General features: G+C 41.6%; 4 protein-coding genes across 8 annotated transcripts; 2 read left to right on the top strand and 2 right to left on the bottom strand.

Moving 5' to 3' along the window:
• The first annotated feature begins 15 nt into the window (after window positions 1-15).
• Window positions 16-5,825, top strand: LOC124174418 (inosine-5'-monophosphate dehydrogenase-like). 3 transcript variants are annotated; one of them, XM_046553570.1, is made up of 2 exons: window positions 16-259; window positions 2,884-5,825. In XM_046553570.1, the coding sequence occupies exon 2, from the start codon at window positions 3,410-3,412 to the stop codon at window positions 4,970-4,972; it is 1,563 nt and encodes a 520-aa protein (XP_046409526.1). In that variant the 5' UTR covers window positions 16-259; window positions 2,884-3,409; the 3' UTR covers window positions 4,973-5,825. The 3 variants fall into 3 exon arrangements, with proteins under 3 accessions (XP_046409526.1, XP_046409525.1, XP_046409524.1); XM_046553569.1 differs by lacking the exon at window positions 16-259 and adding an exon at window positions 1,762-1,997 and having other exon boundaries at window positions 2,874-5,825; XM_046553568.1 differs by lacking the exon at window positions 16-259 and adding an exon at window positions 1,762-1,997.
• Window positions 5,826-6,738: 913 nt separating this feature from the next.
• LOC124174417 (sentrin-specific protease 1-like) lies at window positions 6,739-10,047 on the bottom strand. Of its 3 annotated transcripts, none has more exons than XM_046553567.1 (4): window positions 9,912-10,047; window positions 9,546-9,649; window positions 9,092-9,209; window positions 6,739-8,965 (listed from the first exon to the last, which is right to left on the bottom strand). In XM_046553567.1, exon 4 carries the CDS (start codon window positions 8,846-8,848, stop codon window positions 7,094-7,096), a length of 1,755 nt encoding a protein of 584 aa, XP_046409523.1. In that variant the 5' UTR covers window positions 8,849-8,965; window positions 9,092-9,209; window positions 9,546-9,649; window positions 9,912-10,047; the 3' UTR covers window positions 6,739-7,093. The 3 variants fall into 3 exon arrangements, with proteins under 3 accessions (XP_046409523.1, XP_046409522.1, XP_046409521.1); XM_046553566.1 differs by having other exon boundaries at window positions 9,888-10,021; XM_046553565.1 differs by having other exon boundaries at window positions 9,546-10,022.
• Window positions 10,048-11,816: 1,769 nt separating this feature from the next.
• On the top strand, window positions 11,817-13,812 carry LOC124187902. Its single transcript, XM_046580085.1, has 2 exons — window positions 11,817-12,080; window positions 12,348-13,812. Exon 2 carries the CDS (start codon window positions 12,415-12,417, stop codon window positions 13,768-13,770), a length of 1,356 nt encoding a protein of 451 aa, XP_046436041.1. The 5' UTR covers window positions 11,817-12,080; window positions 12,348-12,414; the 3' UTR covers window positions 13,771-13,812.
• Window positions 13,813-14,337: 525 nt separating this feature from the next.
• Window positions 14,338-17,072, bottom strand: LOC124187903 (potassium/sodium hyperpolarization-activated cyclic nucleotide-gated channel 1-like). The gene is made up of 9 exons (XM_046580086.1): window positions 17,013-17,072; window positions 16,680-16,918; window positions 16,284-16,502; window positions 15,987-16,158; window positions 15,687-15,829; window positions 15,425-15,556; window positions 15,055-15,307; window positions 14,705-14,914; window positions 14,338-14,646 (listed from the first exon to the last, which is right to left on the bottom strand). Exons 1-9 carry the CDS (start codon window positions 17,070-17,072, stop codon window positions 14,338-14,340), a joined length of 1,737 nt encoding a protein of 578 aa, XP_046436042.1.
• Between the last annotated feature and the right edge of the window lie 390 nt (window positions 17,073-17,462).

Here is a 17,462-nt window from a genome sequence, read left to right on the forward strand (position 1 = left end):
GTAAATAATTTTCGAAGAGACGACTTCACGCACGTTTGTTATCGAGCGAGCGATTCCGCTGCGGGAACTCGAACGTGGTAAATTACATTGTGCGGTAGAGGCTGAAAATTGCACAGCTTGTTCCACCAATATTCCTTCCATCACAAAGGGAGTCAAATTGACTGTCGTATATAATGTTAGGGTGAGGCAAACCGCCCTGCAAACTCTACGCCGTCTTTCGTCCTCGGAATACTTTGGCAAGTTGCAGAGCAGATGAGAGGTATATATATGTATAGATATATTAGAATGTTTGAGAATAAAGAGAATTTACGATTTTCCACCATTGCACCCCCTAAAAAGTTTGTTTAAGTTACAAAAAACATTAGCGTTCCACGTTACGTGGAAGATCACGCTCACTTGATTTTTCACTTTTATACATTTTTTTTTTATATTTATGACGAATTGTGAATAAAAATTTTTTTATTGCTTAACATCAAGTCTCTGGTTAATGTTTGAAAAGTATATCTAAAGATCTTTTCGTTATTAATTCAATCTCATAAAATAGTTGAAATTTATTGCGAACCTTAGATTCCCGGATGATATATCGTTGTATTATGGATCATGATCTTTAAGTGAAATATAAATGTCAGGAGAGATGTAATAATTGAAATGCCACAACGTGTTTCTTCACTAATTCAAAAAAATGTGAAAAATCGAATGAGCGCGATCTTTTTACAGAATCTTTCTTTAGACTTAAACAAACTCTTTTGGGGGCGTCACGATGGAAAATCGCAAAGTGTTTTTTTTTTTTTAAACATCCTTAACAATATATGTATTACAATAACGACAGCTCATAAAACTCCAATTACGCCAAAGCTAGGCGTATTCGCACGATTTCTTGTTTAATATCAAATACCAAACCAGAGTTGTTTCGGGAGCCTTTGCATTCAAACTCACTCACGAGCCGGCACATTGATAGCCGTGTGTACTTTCGGATTTCCACTCGCCGACACAATTTGGCACAAGTCAAATCTCGGCCGCATAGAAGGCGACAGAGAAACTCGACGGCAGCGAGGAGTTTGCCTGTGTCAATTTGACTCGGTATATGGAAAGCAAACCGGAGTCGAGTCCTTCCAACGAAGTTTGAATTAGGTTCTTGGATATTCATGTGCGGGAAATACCGGACGAAATTCCAACGCCCCAATCTCGGAATGAGAAATCTGGGTTAATCTGAGAAGTAGGTGTATATAATAATACGATACGGACAGGCGTCACGTCGGATTACATTGATCCGCAAAACCTTCCTAAGGATTCCGTCCTACGACGCATTTGCATTACACATTCAGCCTGTCACTCAATTACCTACAACCAATGCTGGAAATTATCCGCGACTTGGGATTCCTGCCATTGCTAATTCATTGTCGGACATGGTCCCTTGTCATGTAAATGCCCAATCAGACCGATGTTCGTTGGATATTTAACGAGGACTGCAAAGCTGTAAACAACGGTACCTTCGATACGGTTTAACCCGCAGCCCGTATCAGTGAGAATTAATTAAAGTCAGCAGTTTATCCCCATTTCGTAAGCATTAGTTAACCACGCCTGGCTGAAATGAGAATTTAAATGTCAGCTGGTATCCTGCTGGTAATTTGTAGATCTATAAAATTGCCGGACGTTGGTGGCGGACAACTCCGGAAGGAGACAGGTTACGATTGAATAACCTTCCGGTTTGAAAAAGCGAATTTTTCTCGACTTAGGTAACAGTTATTTAAAGACAGTGAGGCTATAATGGATGACTGTAAGTGAGTGAAGTAACCTGCCTTCGTAATCGGTGGTCACGTAAGGGAGAATGATTTTCATAATGGACCCTCTTACATATTCACAACAGTCAAGCGACTGGAATCGGGGCGTTTTACCAGATATCTGACCGCGGCATAGAATTTAAATGGACAAATTAGTGTTCGCAGAGCTAAATTTTCGCAGCAAACCGCTTTACGGAACGTCGAAATTCTTACCATGTAAGTTGAGTAAATCTTATTTATTCAAAGTTCCTTCTTCGATTGGAAATCGATGAGAGCCGAGAATATCGTAGGTGCCTACTGCATAATAGTATTTAAACACGAGGTTGAAGTGAGTAACGTTATCGTAGCGAAACGTTGAGAAAAAAATCACTATTTTCTTATTTTTACAACGATTTTGACGGCGCTAGGATTGCAAAATATGAATATATTTCGTTTTATTACGGTTTACCGAATTTCAAACAGTTCCAAAATTGCGAAATAACGTCCAGAATGGTTTTAACAACGGAAACATTCGTTCGTAGTCGACGGTGTGTGCAGTGAATGCATAAATAAAACGGTGAAATTAAATAGCGCAGCAGAAATGTCAAATATTTGATTTAGAGCGCATTACCATGCAGTGTTTGAGTTGGAAATGGTCGCAGTGAAAATCCGGATTGCAGCTGGTTAAACGCAAAACGAAAGAAATGAGAAAAAAAGATAATCGTGTCACATGATAAACATCATGATATTTTTTTTGGTTTAAAACGTCAGTCAGGGTGTCTACTTTTTTCGGGGTCCAGGAAATCATAGCTTTTAAGGTTTTTTTAGAAACAAAATAAGGATTTCTTCATTACCTTTTTGACGATCCACAGCTGTACGTTACAAACCTTATCAATACGCGCAATAAGTATAAAAATATGTTCCATGCATAGAAAGAAAAGGAATGACGTTTTCTTTTAATCGATCTGTCAATACAAGAGACTCGAAATTAAAAAAAAAAATATAAACGAGTATCAATATTCCGTATACTGCTGGAATCTGAGTTAGTAATTAACGAAAGAGTAAAATTTTCAGTTTCATTAGTAAAATTTCGTGACATGTAAGAATTTTCAGGTTTTTTCAGGTCTTAGACACCCTGTCAGTGGAAATTTTGTCGCGCGAGCTGATTCCATCAGAATAAGAACAACTGTGGGCTACTTTATTCAAAAGCCGAAAAGAGGAAAAAACGAGAAGGTGCAGATGCACAAACGAGCCGTAATTGCGGGCTTCGATAATCGTTACATGATAACCAAGAGCGAAGAAGCGTCGAGCGTTGCCTAGGTCCGGTCGAAAGTTGGGGGAGGAATTTTCCGAGCCAACGGTAGCTGGCCATTGGCCGGTGATTGGCGGAGGGTAAAATAGCGTGGGCAAAGCGGCGAACATTCGGAGCGGGAGAAAGCCGGCGAGGCGGCATTCGAGGGTCGAGTTATGCCGGGTGAGGATTGAGGAGAAGCTCTAGAAGTGTCGCGAGTATCATCGACAGCAGTCGCTTCTACGGGGCGATTTGTCCGTCGAGTGTGCGGTTAATCAATACGGGAACGGTCCGTAAAAATTCCGCTTTCCAGCCGTTTTCCAGTCGCGACCTCTGATCTGGATAAAACGCGAGAGAAATGGCCGACTATGTGTTCGACGCCACCCGGGACGACGTCCCCGAAGATGGACTGACCGCCGACCAACTCTTCGCCGCCGGTGACGGCCTCACCTACAACGACTTTATCATCCTCCCCGGGTACATCGACTTCACAGCGGACCAGGTCGACCTCTCTTCCCCGCTGACCAGGAGGATCACCCTTAAGGCTCCGTTGGTATCAACGCCCATGGACACGGTGACGGAGTCGGACATGGCCATCGCCATGGCGCTATCGGGCGGCATCGGGATCATACACCACAACTGTTCGCCCGAGTACCAAGCGACCGAGGTGCAGAAGGTGAAGAAGTACAAGCACGGCTTCATACGGGATCCGGTAGTGTTGTCGCCCGATCACACGATGGCCGACGTGCTGAGGGTCAAAGCGATGCACGGGTTTTCCGGGGTGCCGATTACGGAGAGTGGTAAGCTCGGGAGCCGGCTGGTCGGCATCGTCACCTCTAAGGATATCGACTTTATCGAGAACGTTGCGACCCAGCAGGGCGAGAGACTGGAGAGCGTGATGACCAGGCTGAAGGACCTGATCACCGCGCCCGCCGGAGTCGCTCTTCAGGAGGCCAATTCCATCCTGGAGATGTCGAAGAAGGGTAAACTCCCGATAGTAAACGAGAGCGGCGAGCTCGTGTCCCTGATGGCACGGACTGACCTCAAAAAGAACAGGAGTCACCCGAACGCCAGTAAGGACGAGAACAAGCAGCTGCTTGTCGGCGCCGCGATCGGATCGAGAGACGAAGACAAAGAGAGACTCAAGTGCCTCGCCTCGGCAGGGGTGGACGTTATCGTCCTTGACTCTTCCCAGGGGAACTCGAAATTCCAAATCGAAATGCTGAGGTACGTAAAGTCCGCGTATCCCGAGCTCGAGGTCATCGCTGGGAACGTCGTCACCTGCGCCCAGGCGAAGAACCTGATCGAGGCTGGAGCCGACGGACTGAGAGTAGGGATGGGCTCGGGCTCGATCTGCATCACCCAGGAGGTGATGGCCGTCGGCAGGCCGCAGGCGACCGCCGTTTACAAGGTTTCGGAGTACGCGAAGAGGTTCGGGGTCCCGGTTATCGCCGACGGAGGGATCCAGTCCATCGGGCACATCGTCAAGGGCCTTTGTCTCGGCGCGAGCACAGTGATGATGGGCTCCCTGCTTGCCGGAACCTCCGAGGCACCTGGGGAATACTTCTTCAGCGATGGAGTCAGGCTGAAGAAGTACCGCGGAATGGGCTCACTGGAAGCCATGGAGCGCCGGAACACCAAGGGTTCTGCGATGGACAGGTACTACCACAACGAGATGGACAAGCTGAAGGTCGCGCAGGGTGTCAGTGGGTCCATCGTCGACAAGGGTTCTATCCTTAAGTTTTTGCCCTACCTGCAATGCGGAATCAAACACGGCTGCCAGGATATTGGTGCTAGGTCCGTTTCCGCTTTGAGATCGATGGTGTACAACGGGGAGATCAGGTTCGAAAGGAGAACCCAGTCGGCACAGCTTGAGGGAAATGTTCACGGTCTCTTCTCGCACGAGAAGAGAATCTTCTAGACCTTTTCATCATTGCCAAAGATCAAAGTCATGCGGGAAATTTTATCACGAACGCAGGAACACGCACGTACGAGTGATTGATTCTGCGTATCGGTTGCAATCTCTACTCAAGTTGTGGAAAACATTATCAGTCGATGTATTTCGTATTTTAGTCGAGTACTAACAGCGGTACAAAAAACAACATGGCCGCCGTTTACACACTTGCGATTTTATTCCGAGTGTACGATCGATTTCTGCAGTCAACGGTAACAGAGAAATATTCAAGGCGAAAGAAAATTACGGCAAAGATAGTTTAGTTGTAATTTTAACTTTGAGGATAGCCTAACAATTGAGATTTCAACTCGTGAAATTTACTCATACGTGCGTGGTCACATGTTGCCTACAATTTGTCCTTAATAAATGCTAGTTTTTTTCTAGTCGTATCTTGAATATTTTTATCTCAAATTGAACTTCATGTAATTCGTGCAAGAGAAAAAATGCCGACTTGTTTTGTACTGAAATTTTTTTATTCACAATTCGTTTTCCATCGTTATTTTAACCTTATTGTAATACTGTCCGGTTATCACCTATGACATTTATTGCTAGAATTGCAATTCTATCAAACCGTGCAGAGAGTGTAACCGTTTTTAATGACATGATAATGTGTAATTATGTTAAAGCCTAAATCTGAAATGTATGTACCTGCATTAGTATTAAACAGATATCGCGTCGAAACATAGCATCGGTGCCGACACTGAGTACACCGTATATTTTACACAACTGAAATCAAACGCGTACGCGGAATTCTCCAATTCTATAGGTATGCATACGTGTGAACTGTAAGTACCAACAATAAAAATATTATACGATTATATTTGCAACTTTCACGTACCAGCTTGATTCACCAGTAAACGATAAACGAATGCATAAATGCACACAGTTCAGAATGAACCAGATGAATCGTAACACTGGTACGTGAAGAAAAGTATAATAAAACGATCAAGTTACTCTTTTATTACTTTTTCGTTGGGATACTCGTTTCGTTCTTCAACAGGATGAACATTTTGCAATGCACCATAACAGGATTGTCTGCATGTTGGATCAAACTGTCATCATACGTAAATGCCATACCATTTGTTAAAACTGAAGTTGAGAGCTGCTTGTAGGAAGGGGCAATAATGATTCAAGAGTTAAACTATTTGTACAAATGAAGGTATGTTAGCAACGATAACTAAATAGTGTTTAGAAAATGATGACTTGTCGCAGATGGATGACGCGACCAACTCTATGAATATGAATGAATTCTTAGAAGATCCGAACAACCAACAATTAATTATTGAGTGTTTAAATTACAATTGAAAAACAAATGACTAGTAACCACCAATGCAATAAACAGAAGATTAAAATTCTGTGGTAAAAGCAGAGTAAATTATAACTTGATAAATATTGACGATAATAAAGAAACATTGCTCGGTTGGATTCAAAGTTTATTACAAAATTAATGACGTTTTAAATCTTGTAAGATGATTACAAAACATTAAATGTTATTCGATTTACGAGGGGTAGGATCTTTCCTCGCAGCTGATTCACGGATTAAATAATAATAATAAAGATTCGTAGCAAATCTAAATGAATTTTCACTTCAGTCGTCAGTGTAAAAGTCTGCTTTCTTTTTTTTTCTCTCTTTCTTTAGCGCGCTGGGGAAAAAATTTGTTGAACGTTTGTCTTTAAATGTATTGATGATTCACTTGAAAGTTATTGTTTGCATAGATAACAAAGTTGAATGCTTAGCATTACAATTGAAAGCAACTTTATTAATCACCAGGTTTTCGTAGTCGGTAGAGTACCAGACAGTGTTGAAGTTCTCACATTCATCACATTGTTACGCAATGATTAACATTGTCAATTAACAGATCCCTAATCTAAGCTTCACTGTCCGTAAATTTTCAGAATAAACTGTATCCAGCACGTTGAGGTGATTGAGAATATCTTGCCACGTAATACGTTTACCCAGTCTCCATTACAGTAAAAGTTTATGGATAAAAACACGCGGAAACAATTCATCCTTCATTTGTTCACCTTAGTATCGCAGATTCGGGAGTTTTTTCAGTTCACAGCAGTTCCTCAAAATAGATACTTTAGTTATAAAAGTTTAGATTTAAGTATTTCGTATACCATTTTGTTGCGGAAATACGGCATATCCTCCTGACTGAAAGTCAGTCTCTTGTTGGCACACAAGTACTCGGCAAACATGCATGAAAATACTCCACAATCGCTACCGTTCATCTGCTGGGGTATATCTTTGACATTTTCTAATTTCCAACCCGTCATGTCGTAAGGCTGCTTCTTTTTGTCCAAACTCTCGTCTTGGAGATACTGTTTCAAAGCATTGAGGCACTTAGGATTACTTCCGCCCATACTGTCAAAGTAACGAATAGTTTTGTCCCTAAAATCGACGATTGACATGCACCAATGCATTCCGAGATGTATGGGGACGACGAGCATTTCTTTGGAAAATATGTCGACCTTCCTCGTCCAACGTTTCAGCGACGAGTGACCCCCGGAAAGTAGTTTTGGGTAGAAAAATGTATTCAACGCGTGAACTTTTGGAAAATTCCCGCCACTGTTTCCCCGAACGATCAATAAATTCATGTAAAAGTTAATTACTTCGTCGTTCAGCCAGTTCAAGCCAGATAAAGTGTGAATGTCTTTCCTCGTAATCTGAAGTCCAAAGCCTTCGACCAGAACCTGATTTGGCGGGTGAGGAATGAGAGCATGCTTGATTTCTTGGAGCATTTCATTCGTAAGACTTGGAAGTGGTTCATCCTCCGGTTCTTCTGTATCGTCGAGAACTGGTTCGCATAGCCTCAATGAACGGTGAAACTGTTCTTCAAGTACGGCTTCTCTGGTCAGTCGGTTATGTTTGGCAAGAAGGTCTTTCTCTCTCTTCAGCTCTTCCGCCTGCTTCTGACATTCTTCAATGCGTGCATCATAACGTTTAGAAACTTCTGAGATATAATCGTTTTTAAGAACTGCTTTCGACGCAAGTAGGTCTCGCAGCGAGTTCGCAGTGGTGTTTTTATGACCAAAGGACTGTCGCGCAACATTTGAATTACGAAGAGGAAGAGAAGTTTCATGTCTGGTGACATCACCCACTGGTGTGGATTTTCTACGATTTGGATCATGTTCGCCAATCTTTATTTCCGGGACGGTATTTCTATCCGTGAAATCAGTGTGCCGATACCACGAAGAACTTGAGGTAGGAAAAAGAATATTGGTCGATTTGCCTAAAGGCTGCCTTTGGCAAGGCTTGTATTTCTCTGAATGGAGTAATTCTGTAGGACCTTTTGCACATCCTTTTGCCTTGGTAAATTTAATTTCATTGATTTCCTGTATCCTGGCTGGAATACAATTCTGCAGTATTTCCCCATACTGCATTTTCTCTCGTAACAAAGATGTCTTTGCCAAAGTAGACATCCCACTGTCTGTAGATTTGTTAACATTTAGATTGCTATTCTTTGCAGGCCAGTTAAACCCAGAACCATCACATTTTGAGGAACGGGGAGTGTGAGCACCTTTCTTGGATGGCTTCATGGTGCTCCCCAATTTTGCAGAACTGAAGCCTTCGCAATTTTCGCTGTTGATTCCGTTTGATAAGTTTTTGGTATATTTTGCTTGATAAAGTGATTTTGTTGATATTTTTATACTGTCGTCATCCTCGATACTATATCGATAGTCTCTGAGTTTAGTTTTAAGATTACCCATTTCGAGATCACGACACTGCTTTTTAACTGGAATAAATGTTTCGCTCGAACTTGGCGAATCGGGTATCTTTCTTTTCCGGCTAATTTCATCAGCATAACCGAAGAGCTTCTTGAAGTAGTCGAACAGAAACATAATGGCTGGTGATTTCAGCAGGTGATAAATTCAAAAGCAAACTCTGTCTCTGTAGTATCAAGATCATTCGGTATAAGTTCACTCACAGTACCATGTCATGGGGAGACAGTCGTAACTCTGCAAATAATAATACAGTGATTTAATGACCAGCAGCATATAATTGCAGAAAAGTTATCCGCACATCATTTTAATATATTCCAAAACAATTGAATTCTTCAGATTGCATCAAACGCTGATTCTCACCTTTTTGATTCAAGCAATGCTTCTCTTGGGTGGCTCCGCAAAAGTTTTTATTTAAGGAGCACGAAGCACAGACGAGTTTACCGCATCTTATTAGCCATTGGAAGGAATATTTCACATGCTGAAAAACGAGTATATTATTCCTGAGTTTTTTCGAGGATAAAAGAATCGCATCTTCTTACAATCGAATTATAAATGTTTGAGGACTTGTATAGCGTATAGAAATAAAAAGGTAGGGGAAATATTTATACCCCGACCCTGAATTTTTTTTACATCGCGTTACACCACAAACCTGTAAGAAATGTTATAAGCAGCCTAACCTAACCTAACCTAACTTTTTGAAGTGCCATCAATCGACCGAAGAATCGTTCAATTCCAGCATCTTTTCAGGTGAAGATCACAGCTGAAATTGTTGGGAGTAATATTGGGAGAGGAGTAGACGATAAGAGCAACTTACACAACAGCGATAATTGCAGCTGGCATCCTCAGTTCAATCATGATAACCGCGACGACTAAGAGCCGCGTAGTTTTTTCCCAGAAATACGGCGTATCGCGACACGCCTGTGAAAGACACAAGTGCGGATTTAAATAGAAATTATGCACTTAGCCAAAAAAGTATGTATATAGGAAAATAGTATTCTAATGCACCCTGCGTCAAGTGCAGGCTGTTAGAGATGCTGGAAACCCAATTACTACAAGATAAACACATATAAGCGGGGCGTATGCACTGGCGCCGAATAAACTATGACTAAACGGACCGCAAAACGGTTTTGCTAATTTCGTGTACTGCGGTACGCACAATTTTTAAATACCGAAACTTTACGTGATTGTAACGGTCATCCAACGCGTTATTGACTGGATCTCGGACACCTTTGCGTTCTCTGTACTTAATATCTAATCTGTTGTGTTGGTATCTTCTATTTTCTCCTCCGGACATTTCATCGTTTCGATTCCGGTGTTCTCAAATCTACCGAATTCATAATGACTAGTTACCAGCTTCTTTTTAGTTACTTTTTCCACGTCGAGGGGCGGTGCCAGTGATTTGAAGTTCATTGTTCGACATTGTTGGTCGAACCTGCGCGAAATTCAAATACCAATTTTTGCCCTATAATCAGGTGAAGGCGTTCACTGTTAAGATGGGTATCTGACGTTACTTAAATAATTCTCACATAAACCAATAAAAAGATAAACGATGTAGTATAGTTATTTGTATGAAAACAATTTTCGAGTAAATATCATATTTCATGAAATTTAAAATTTAACAGTCTACATCGATTGCTTTGGCATTTTGAGTAGTGTAATCATACTTTCAGCTTGTACACGCTCATTCGTGGCAAAAATCGATTCTTCATTTCTATGGATAAAATATCCGTACGATGTATAAAAATTTGCAATTTGCAAATATTGCAGTAGTTCGGGCAAGCAGCGTGCAAACACTTACGGATTGTAAAAAAAATTATAACAATAGAACGCAAAAAATGTGAAGTGCAAAGCGAAGCGTTAGAACAGCTTTTCAACTAACGATAAGATGAATTACCCAATAAAATCTTCCAATTCCAAACCTGGTGAAATAAACGAGATGCACCTTACTGGCATTAGAGCTGCAACGTGTTAAATCTTGTTGAATTCTTCCGAATTTTCATCCACAATGATGAAATCCAAGAAATCACAATTAACTCTTATCAGAAATCCTCATGATGAACAAGAGCTGTGGTGATAAGATTCTGTTGATAGATGCTTCGTCTTCTCTGGCGATGAGCGATTCTAAACAGATAGCCACTCGTGTTTAATTTAATGCCACCAGCCACTGAATAATACGACCTATATTTGAAACTGTTGTAATTTATTCTTGGAAGGCACAGGAAATCAATAGGTGCCCTAATACAAGCGATGCAGCACGCATCCGAATGCGATCATTAACCCACTTTGCCTATCCGATGAAATTTTTATTCCACATTGCCTTTGTAATTTCTTATTTGAATTCGACTGAAAAGGAAACGAACGTCCTCCAGGTTCGTGAATCACTTCACAAAATTGCATCATAACCCAATCCTGCGCATGATGTAATTCAGTCAACGACACATCCAAATGCTATTTGCAACTTACCACTCCAAATCGTATTCACGTATACTTTAGAAAAATTAGCCTGCCCGTCAACCTTAGTCCAAATGCGATGATATTGTGCAAGATTTTTTATGCACGTTGCACCTGCAGCCCACCAATTGATGAAAATCCGGTTAACTGACAACAGTCGATAATACTAAAGATTTACCCTCCAAGAAAATGAGCAATTGTCGATCAATCATCCAATCATATACCTTTGAGAAACGGCATTACTTTAAACGTGATCGTTTTATTTGTATTTGACTGCAGCCTGTGCGGATTTACGTTACATGCGGAAGATGCTTATGAAGTGGGTGTTTTTTTTTTTGGTGTAAAACGGAATGACTCGAACTTGATATGACAAATTACATGGTATGGACTTAGCTTTCACGAACCAAAGAGTATAATGTGCCATCCAGCTCTGCATGTTATGTTCATCACGCCATCTCCAGCCCCGAAATTATTTTTAGCAGTGGTATCTGAAAGTACGCGGTATACCTGCAGATGTATATCCGCTTATTGAACTATTCCGTTGTCAAGCAAGTAAACATTCCGTAACTCGGCGAGCCTCGACAGACTCGCTGGAAAGACCTTGTCCAACACGCTTCAGTGTACGTAACTCGATTCTCGAGGTATAACATTCATCCAGACGATTTCTCTTTGCGTTGAACCGATACCGCAGTACAACAAAACCGTCCGAAAGATGATGATACAATTTAGTCACGCTTATAAAGCCACCTTACATCTGGTCGGAACGAAGTCCAAGTGTTTATGTGAATCTATGAATTCGCAGAAATATATGATAATCAATTTTGATGGGGATTTCGCCTAATTATTCGTGATCTGGAAATGAGTGGATTTATAAAATAAATTTATTCCAATGATCGTGGTGAGTAAATCGTGTATTGTAGGTTGTTCGATGATTAATTACTTTAATTGATTATTCAATCTAGTAACGCTGTAATAAAAGCTTAATTAATGACTCAGCTGTTTAGTATAGAACGTTTTTTACAATCCTTCTCAATGCACGATGACAAGAAAATCGCGCAAATGGATTAGGGAATAAAAATTCATTGGCATTACGCTTTCTTATTATCGATAAAGACCATGAATAATGATTATAACGTCTAAAAATTGTCAATTATTATAATTTCAGAACAAAGATGCTTTGTGCCAAGAGGCATAGTGGCAATGAAAAAAATTAAAACGATACCAGATTAGAAATGATTGAGGAGGACCGAAGGGAGTGCGGCTTGTACTGTCCGGGAAGTTACACAAAGCCGGAATTTCGTCCTCCGGAAGGTTTTAACATCCCCAAGTACGTGGCGGGTAATTTAAAGGTGCGCTCGTCGCTGCAGAGAAGCACGTCAGGACCTCGAGTCTTGCGTCCACCAAAAATTCAGCACACTCATCGTCCAATGGAAATGCCAACGTGCCGGGACAACTTCGCGATAGCGAAAAAATTCCACACCGAAAATTTGGAGCACCAACCGCTCCCGGATCGGGTCGACGACCGAGTCTTTGCCAACATGAATTTCGGCCGAGCGAGATCCTGCGGCTCGTTGAACTCCTACAAGGCTCACAAAAAGTACCAGGAAGTGACCCCCAAGGTGTTCCAACGGCGACCGCGAAACCAGGGTCTCAACCAGTTGCCCGGTCCTCTCCTCGGCTGCAAGATACCCGAAACTAGAATGGACCTTGCGATTTGCTGGGACGCACCGATCGATCCGATCTACGAGCCTAGAAGGCCGGTTCACATCGACGGATCCGACGGCGGTCCGGCTCCTGGGATCTTCACGCTGGTCCAGCACCCGGCCGAAAATTTCAACCCGGAAATCTACTCCCCAGATTTCTCGCGGCCCAGGGCGGCGTCCGCTGATCCTGGCAAATTTGAACGCCTCGTCAAAGCGCCGCCTCATCATCCGGAAAAACGGTGCAGAACCGCGATCTCCAAGGATCAAGGATCACGATGTGGATCTCCACGACGCTCGCCGTGCGTCGACGACGACTCCGTCGCCAGGAGCAGGATCAGCGTCCTCACGAGATACAAAACGGAAGCCGAAGAAGAGGACGACGAGGGACGTGCCAGGAAGCTCCTGGAGGGATCGAGCAAGTGCCACCTCTGCAAGGGGTTCGGTGACATCCGACTGTCCGAGGCCGAACTTGACCTCGCGAAACGCTACACCAGCTCGCCTCAAGCTCCGAGACGTGACAAACGGAAGCACGCCGGTTACCTCCGGAACTGCTCCGCTTGCGAACAAAGGACCAAAGACGAAGAGAAGGAGCTGCACAGGCGACAACAGCGACTACAGGCTCTGCAGCTTGCTGGACCCAGGATGGGGCCCGGTGATGATCCCCAGAGGAACGGCCTTCCTACGAGCCTCAACGTGCCTAGACCTAGAACTCCCTTCGCCAGGAGGTCCTTTTGCATCGACACTCTCACTCCACCCTTCAGCGTCGTCAAGGGATGTCGAGACGCCGATTATCCCGAACATTGGCGCCTCACCACCGTCTATCAGCAATCTTACAGGCTACCTCGAAATCACAAAACCACCCTTCCATGTCGGATGAAAAGATAATGCGGCATCGTTGCTCGTATCAGGTTTCTGTTTTTTCGTACTCGTCATAAGCGATGACGATTCGTTATAATATTGGCAGAATAGGGTATAGTAAATCAGAATCTCGGTTTCTAACGTACCAAGAAATATCGTAAGTATATATTCCATATGTAATTGAGGAAAGCGATGGGATGCAGAGGTAATTAAAATAATTCACCTTTTTCAACAGACAACGATGCCAAGAAACGAATATCATGATATCGTAAAAATCAGTGCTTTTAAAACTTACCGCTTAACGCCAGACGATAGGCAACTAAAGCTACATGTTCAACATGTAGGGATACAAAAAGTACCCTTAGTTGCCTATCTGCTGGCGTTTGTGTTACTGCATCTTCAAAATATAGCGTCCTTCGGTTGCCTATCTGCTGGCGTTGATCGGCGAATTTCACTGAAAACTCCAGGTATGCTGCTCCTAAATCTTGGCACTACAAAAAGGCGTACCAATTTGAATAAATGTGATAGGACGGTAAAAAATTTTGACAGATCGGAAAAAGGAGAGGAAGAATGCACTCGAGAGGGGAGGTAGTATCATGTTTTATCATTCTCTATCCGCACAGAGTTAGAACGCTGATTATCGTTATTAAAAACATCCGCGGGTATGTTTCCCTCAAGACGATACAGGTCGCCTAAAAATACAGTCTTCTCCAATCTTTCCAGAACTAATTTCTGCAGGATATTCATAAGGTTTGGAAACGGTTCGATGACTTGCTGAAAATCTTCGCGGGATAAAACGTAAAGCTCGCATATCTCGACCGCCACAACGCTCGCCAGCCGCTGATCGTTTTCCATTATCAAGGCTATTTCACCAAAGTGCGCTCCATCCCTCAGGTGGCAGACCTAGCAAGTAACAGTTGAAGTGAATTAAAAATTTTCTACAGATGTAAAAATTACTCACCTCTTTTCCTAAACTTGTGTATATGGCAACCGTTCCGGAAGCGATAAAATACATCGTGTCCCCGGTTGTCCCTGCCTTGAATATTATGTCATTTGTAAGGAAGACTTCAGTATGCAGAGACATTGCAATACGCGATACGAGGGCTTCTGGTAAGCACTTAAATAATGTTACTTTTTCAACCAACTTCCGAGAATTATGCAGCGTTAGCTCCTACAAAGATAAAATCAGCATCTTTTGAGTGATTGTCGCTTGAAACATCAATTTTGATCATTTTTTCTTCAATAAGAATGGAGAAATACGGAAGCAGCAGTCATTTAAAAAATTTATCCTCAAAAAAAAATCTCGTATACCTCTTTTAAATGCGCTGATAATTGACTCATGATACTTTTTTCCAAATCAATAGATCTCTGTGTACAATATTCGTAGTAGGTGGTGAGACGGTATTGAATTTCAGAAGGCAGTTCCTTGTGTCTCATATATTCCTGCAATTGCGGCACAAGTCGTAAATAGTTGTTATTTGTACCTTGACAAGCGTTTGTCAGCTCAAGCCACTGCGCTGTTGAACCATATAAGGTATTATCAGTCTGCGCTATCACCATAAATCTAAATGATCAACTTATTGGAATAAAAACTATTGAACACCAGGTAAAAACTATTAAACACCTGCCTATTAAGTAGATGTTTGCTATTCGTCCGCATATGGAGAAGATTACATCGAACGTGACATCTTCTACCGAAGACAAACTATCATATTTCAAAGCACTGACCATGGCTGCAACTGCCCTGTACAAAGCCATATTGTACTTGTATCCAGTATTGCCTTGTGCCACGTGTGGGAGAGTGGTCCAGTTACTTTGGGGAAATAAATATTCATTTCAGGCGCATCACTTTCATCGTTCTTTCAAGCCACTATTGGTAATTTAAAACTCGCACAAATATTATGTGAAGCTTGTCGATAGATTACAATTACAGCAGCACTCACTCGTGATCCACGCCAGACTCAAGATACCATTGCCGGACAGTCGCAGAAACATAATATTCGGCGCAAGCTGCCCAATGAAGAATTAATACAATTGAGATTGATATTGCTAAGGATTTGTACATCTGGAACGACACGTTATAAACCTGAAAATTGTAACAAACTTTAATATTAGAGTGAAATTCGATAACACAAAGACAAAAATTACCGCGATGAAAATGTTTTCCAAATTTTCACCGTCAAGTTTGGTGAAATTTTATTATTCATCGGTACAATTGCGTCATTATCATTGACAGCACTCACCCGACGCATGCGACGTGCGTATACTATGAGAGTTCGCAATTTCAAAAGCTTGAGCATTTGAAAGTGGAAGTACACTTGGTGGGAATGTAGATCCATTCCCGACAAGATAAAATACAGTTCGATTGGTAAGGCTGGCAATGCGTCGATCCAGAACCAGCCCATGATATATTTACTGGAAGCATATGATCATGATGTAATCAACTTATTGTGCTTCTTACCGATGAATTAATTTTTTTTAATGGCTTGTATGATAATCTTGTGATAAATTTATAGCTCAATTTGTGGGTAAATTAGTACCGTGCAACAATTTTTGGTTCCAACACAACAACGTTTGTCCGGAAGTCGTGGTGTCCGGTCATAAACCACAGCACAATATCGATCAATAAAATACTGTTCAAGAACACCGCGATGAAGAACCATTCTCCGATTTCTGAATCATGGTGAAAAGTAACGTGGAACGGTTGGAACAGTATGGACGCGATCACCACTAAAATCATTGATGATTCCCAGAATATCCTGCGCAATAAATACGACGCTATAAATTCAATAAACTATTGTTCTTCGGCCTATACATGAAGAAAACGTTTATAAACTTATTAAAATTTATTCGTGTGAGATTTTGGTTCATTTGGGCGTTTAATCACTTACAATTTGCAAAAAATTTGGATTGCAGTTTGTTTCTAGCATACATACCTGAATTCGCTGAATGGATGTATCATGTAGGCATATAAATTCAAGTGTCTAGTATGTTCGTATGAGATTGCAGCTTTACTTCGCAAGCAGAACTGCGTTTGTGGATGCTTTTGCGACACCAAACACTTACGACGAAACCATCGCCGAATTTCAGCACAAGGTCCGTTACCTACTATCACATTCCTTAGCTCGTCCCATTCAGGGGGCATTTTACATTTGTGTTTGGTAGCTGGAAATGACTGATGATCCACACGTAAATCGTTGGAACAGATATTCAAACATGCACCTCTGCGATTTGGAGCTCAAGTTATAACCAAAAATTTGTTCACCCACTTGATTTGCATCCGAGTTTAACTGCTCCTTAGATGTTGGTACGAGCAACATTAAATCCATTTTCTTTAAGATAATTGGGCGATAACAATTATGCTAATATTATTATGTGATTCTACTATATTCCTAGAATAATCAAATATAAACACTATGTTTTAGGTGAACGATGTCACGGTCTCGCTTACTCTCCAGCTACAATTCTTCATTTGTTCACAATCAACATCTATTAATTCAAATTTTTATAAAATCATTTGGTCCTTCATGGTAATATCAAGTAAAAGTATATAGTTGCAAATTTTCAAGATATCGTCCTTTCTGCATTAATATCTTTGATAATTATAGAAAAATTACGAAGCTTTTTTGTATAAAAATCCATTTCACAGTGTACGCAATATTCCTAAAATTGAAATTAATATCATTGTTTCGTCTTTGTTCTGGTGATTCAATATAATT

This window comes from Neodiprion fabricii, chromosome 1 (genome assembly GCF_021155785.1).
Source record: "Neodiprion fabricii isolate iyNeoFabr1 chromosome 1, iyNeoFabr1.1, whole genome shotgun sequence".
NCBI classification, from domain to species: domain Eukaryota; kingdom Metazoa; phylum Arthropoda; class Insecta; order Hymenoptera; family Diprionidae; genus Neodiprion; species Neodiprion fabricii.

Coding starts and splice junctions, on each gene's coding strand:
- LOC124174418 (XM_046553570.1), top strand. CDS start 3,410: ATGGCCGACTATGTGTTCGACGCCACCCGGGACGACGTCCCCGAAGAT.
- LOC124174417 (XM_046553567.1), bottom strand. CDS start 8,848: ATGTTTCTGTTCGACTACTTCAAGAAGCTCTTCGGTTATGCTGATGAA.
- LOC124187902 (XM_046580085.1), top strand. CDS start 12,415: ATGATTGAGGAGGACCGAAGGGAGTGCGGCTTGTACTGTCCGGGAAGT.
- LOC124187903 (XM_046580086.1), bottom strand. CDS start 17,072: ATGGATTTAATGTTGCTCGTACCAACATCTAAGGAGCAGTTAAACTCG. Junction 15,308..15,424: donor TCTTCGGTAGAAGATGTCAC/GTTCGATGTAAT, acceptor TTGATCATTTAG/ATTTATGGTGATAGCGCAGA. Junction 14,647..14,704: donor ACACAAGTTTAGGAAAAGAG/GTGAGTAATTTT, acceptor GTTACTTGCTAG/GTCTGCCACCTGAGGGATGG.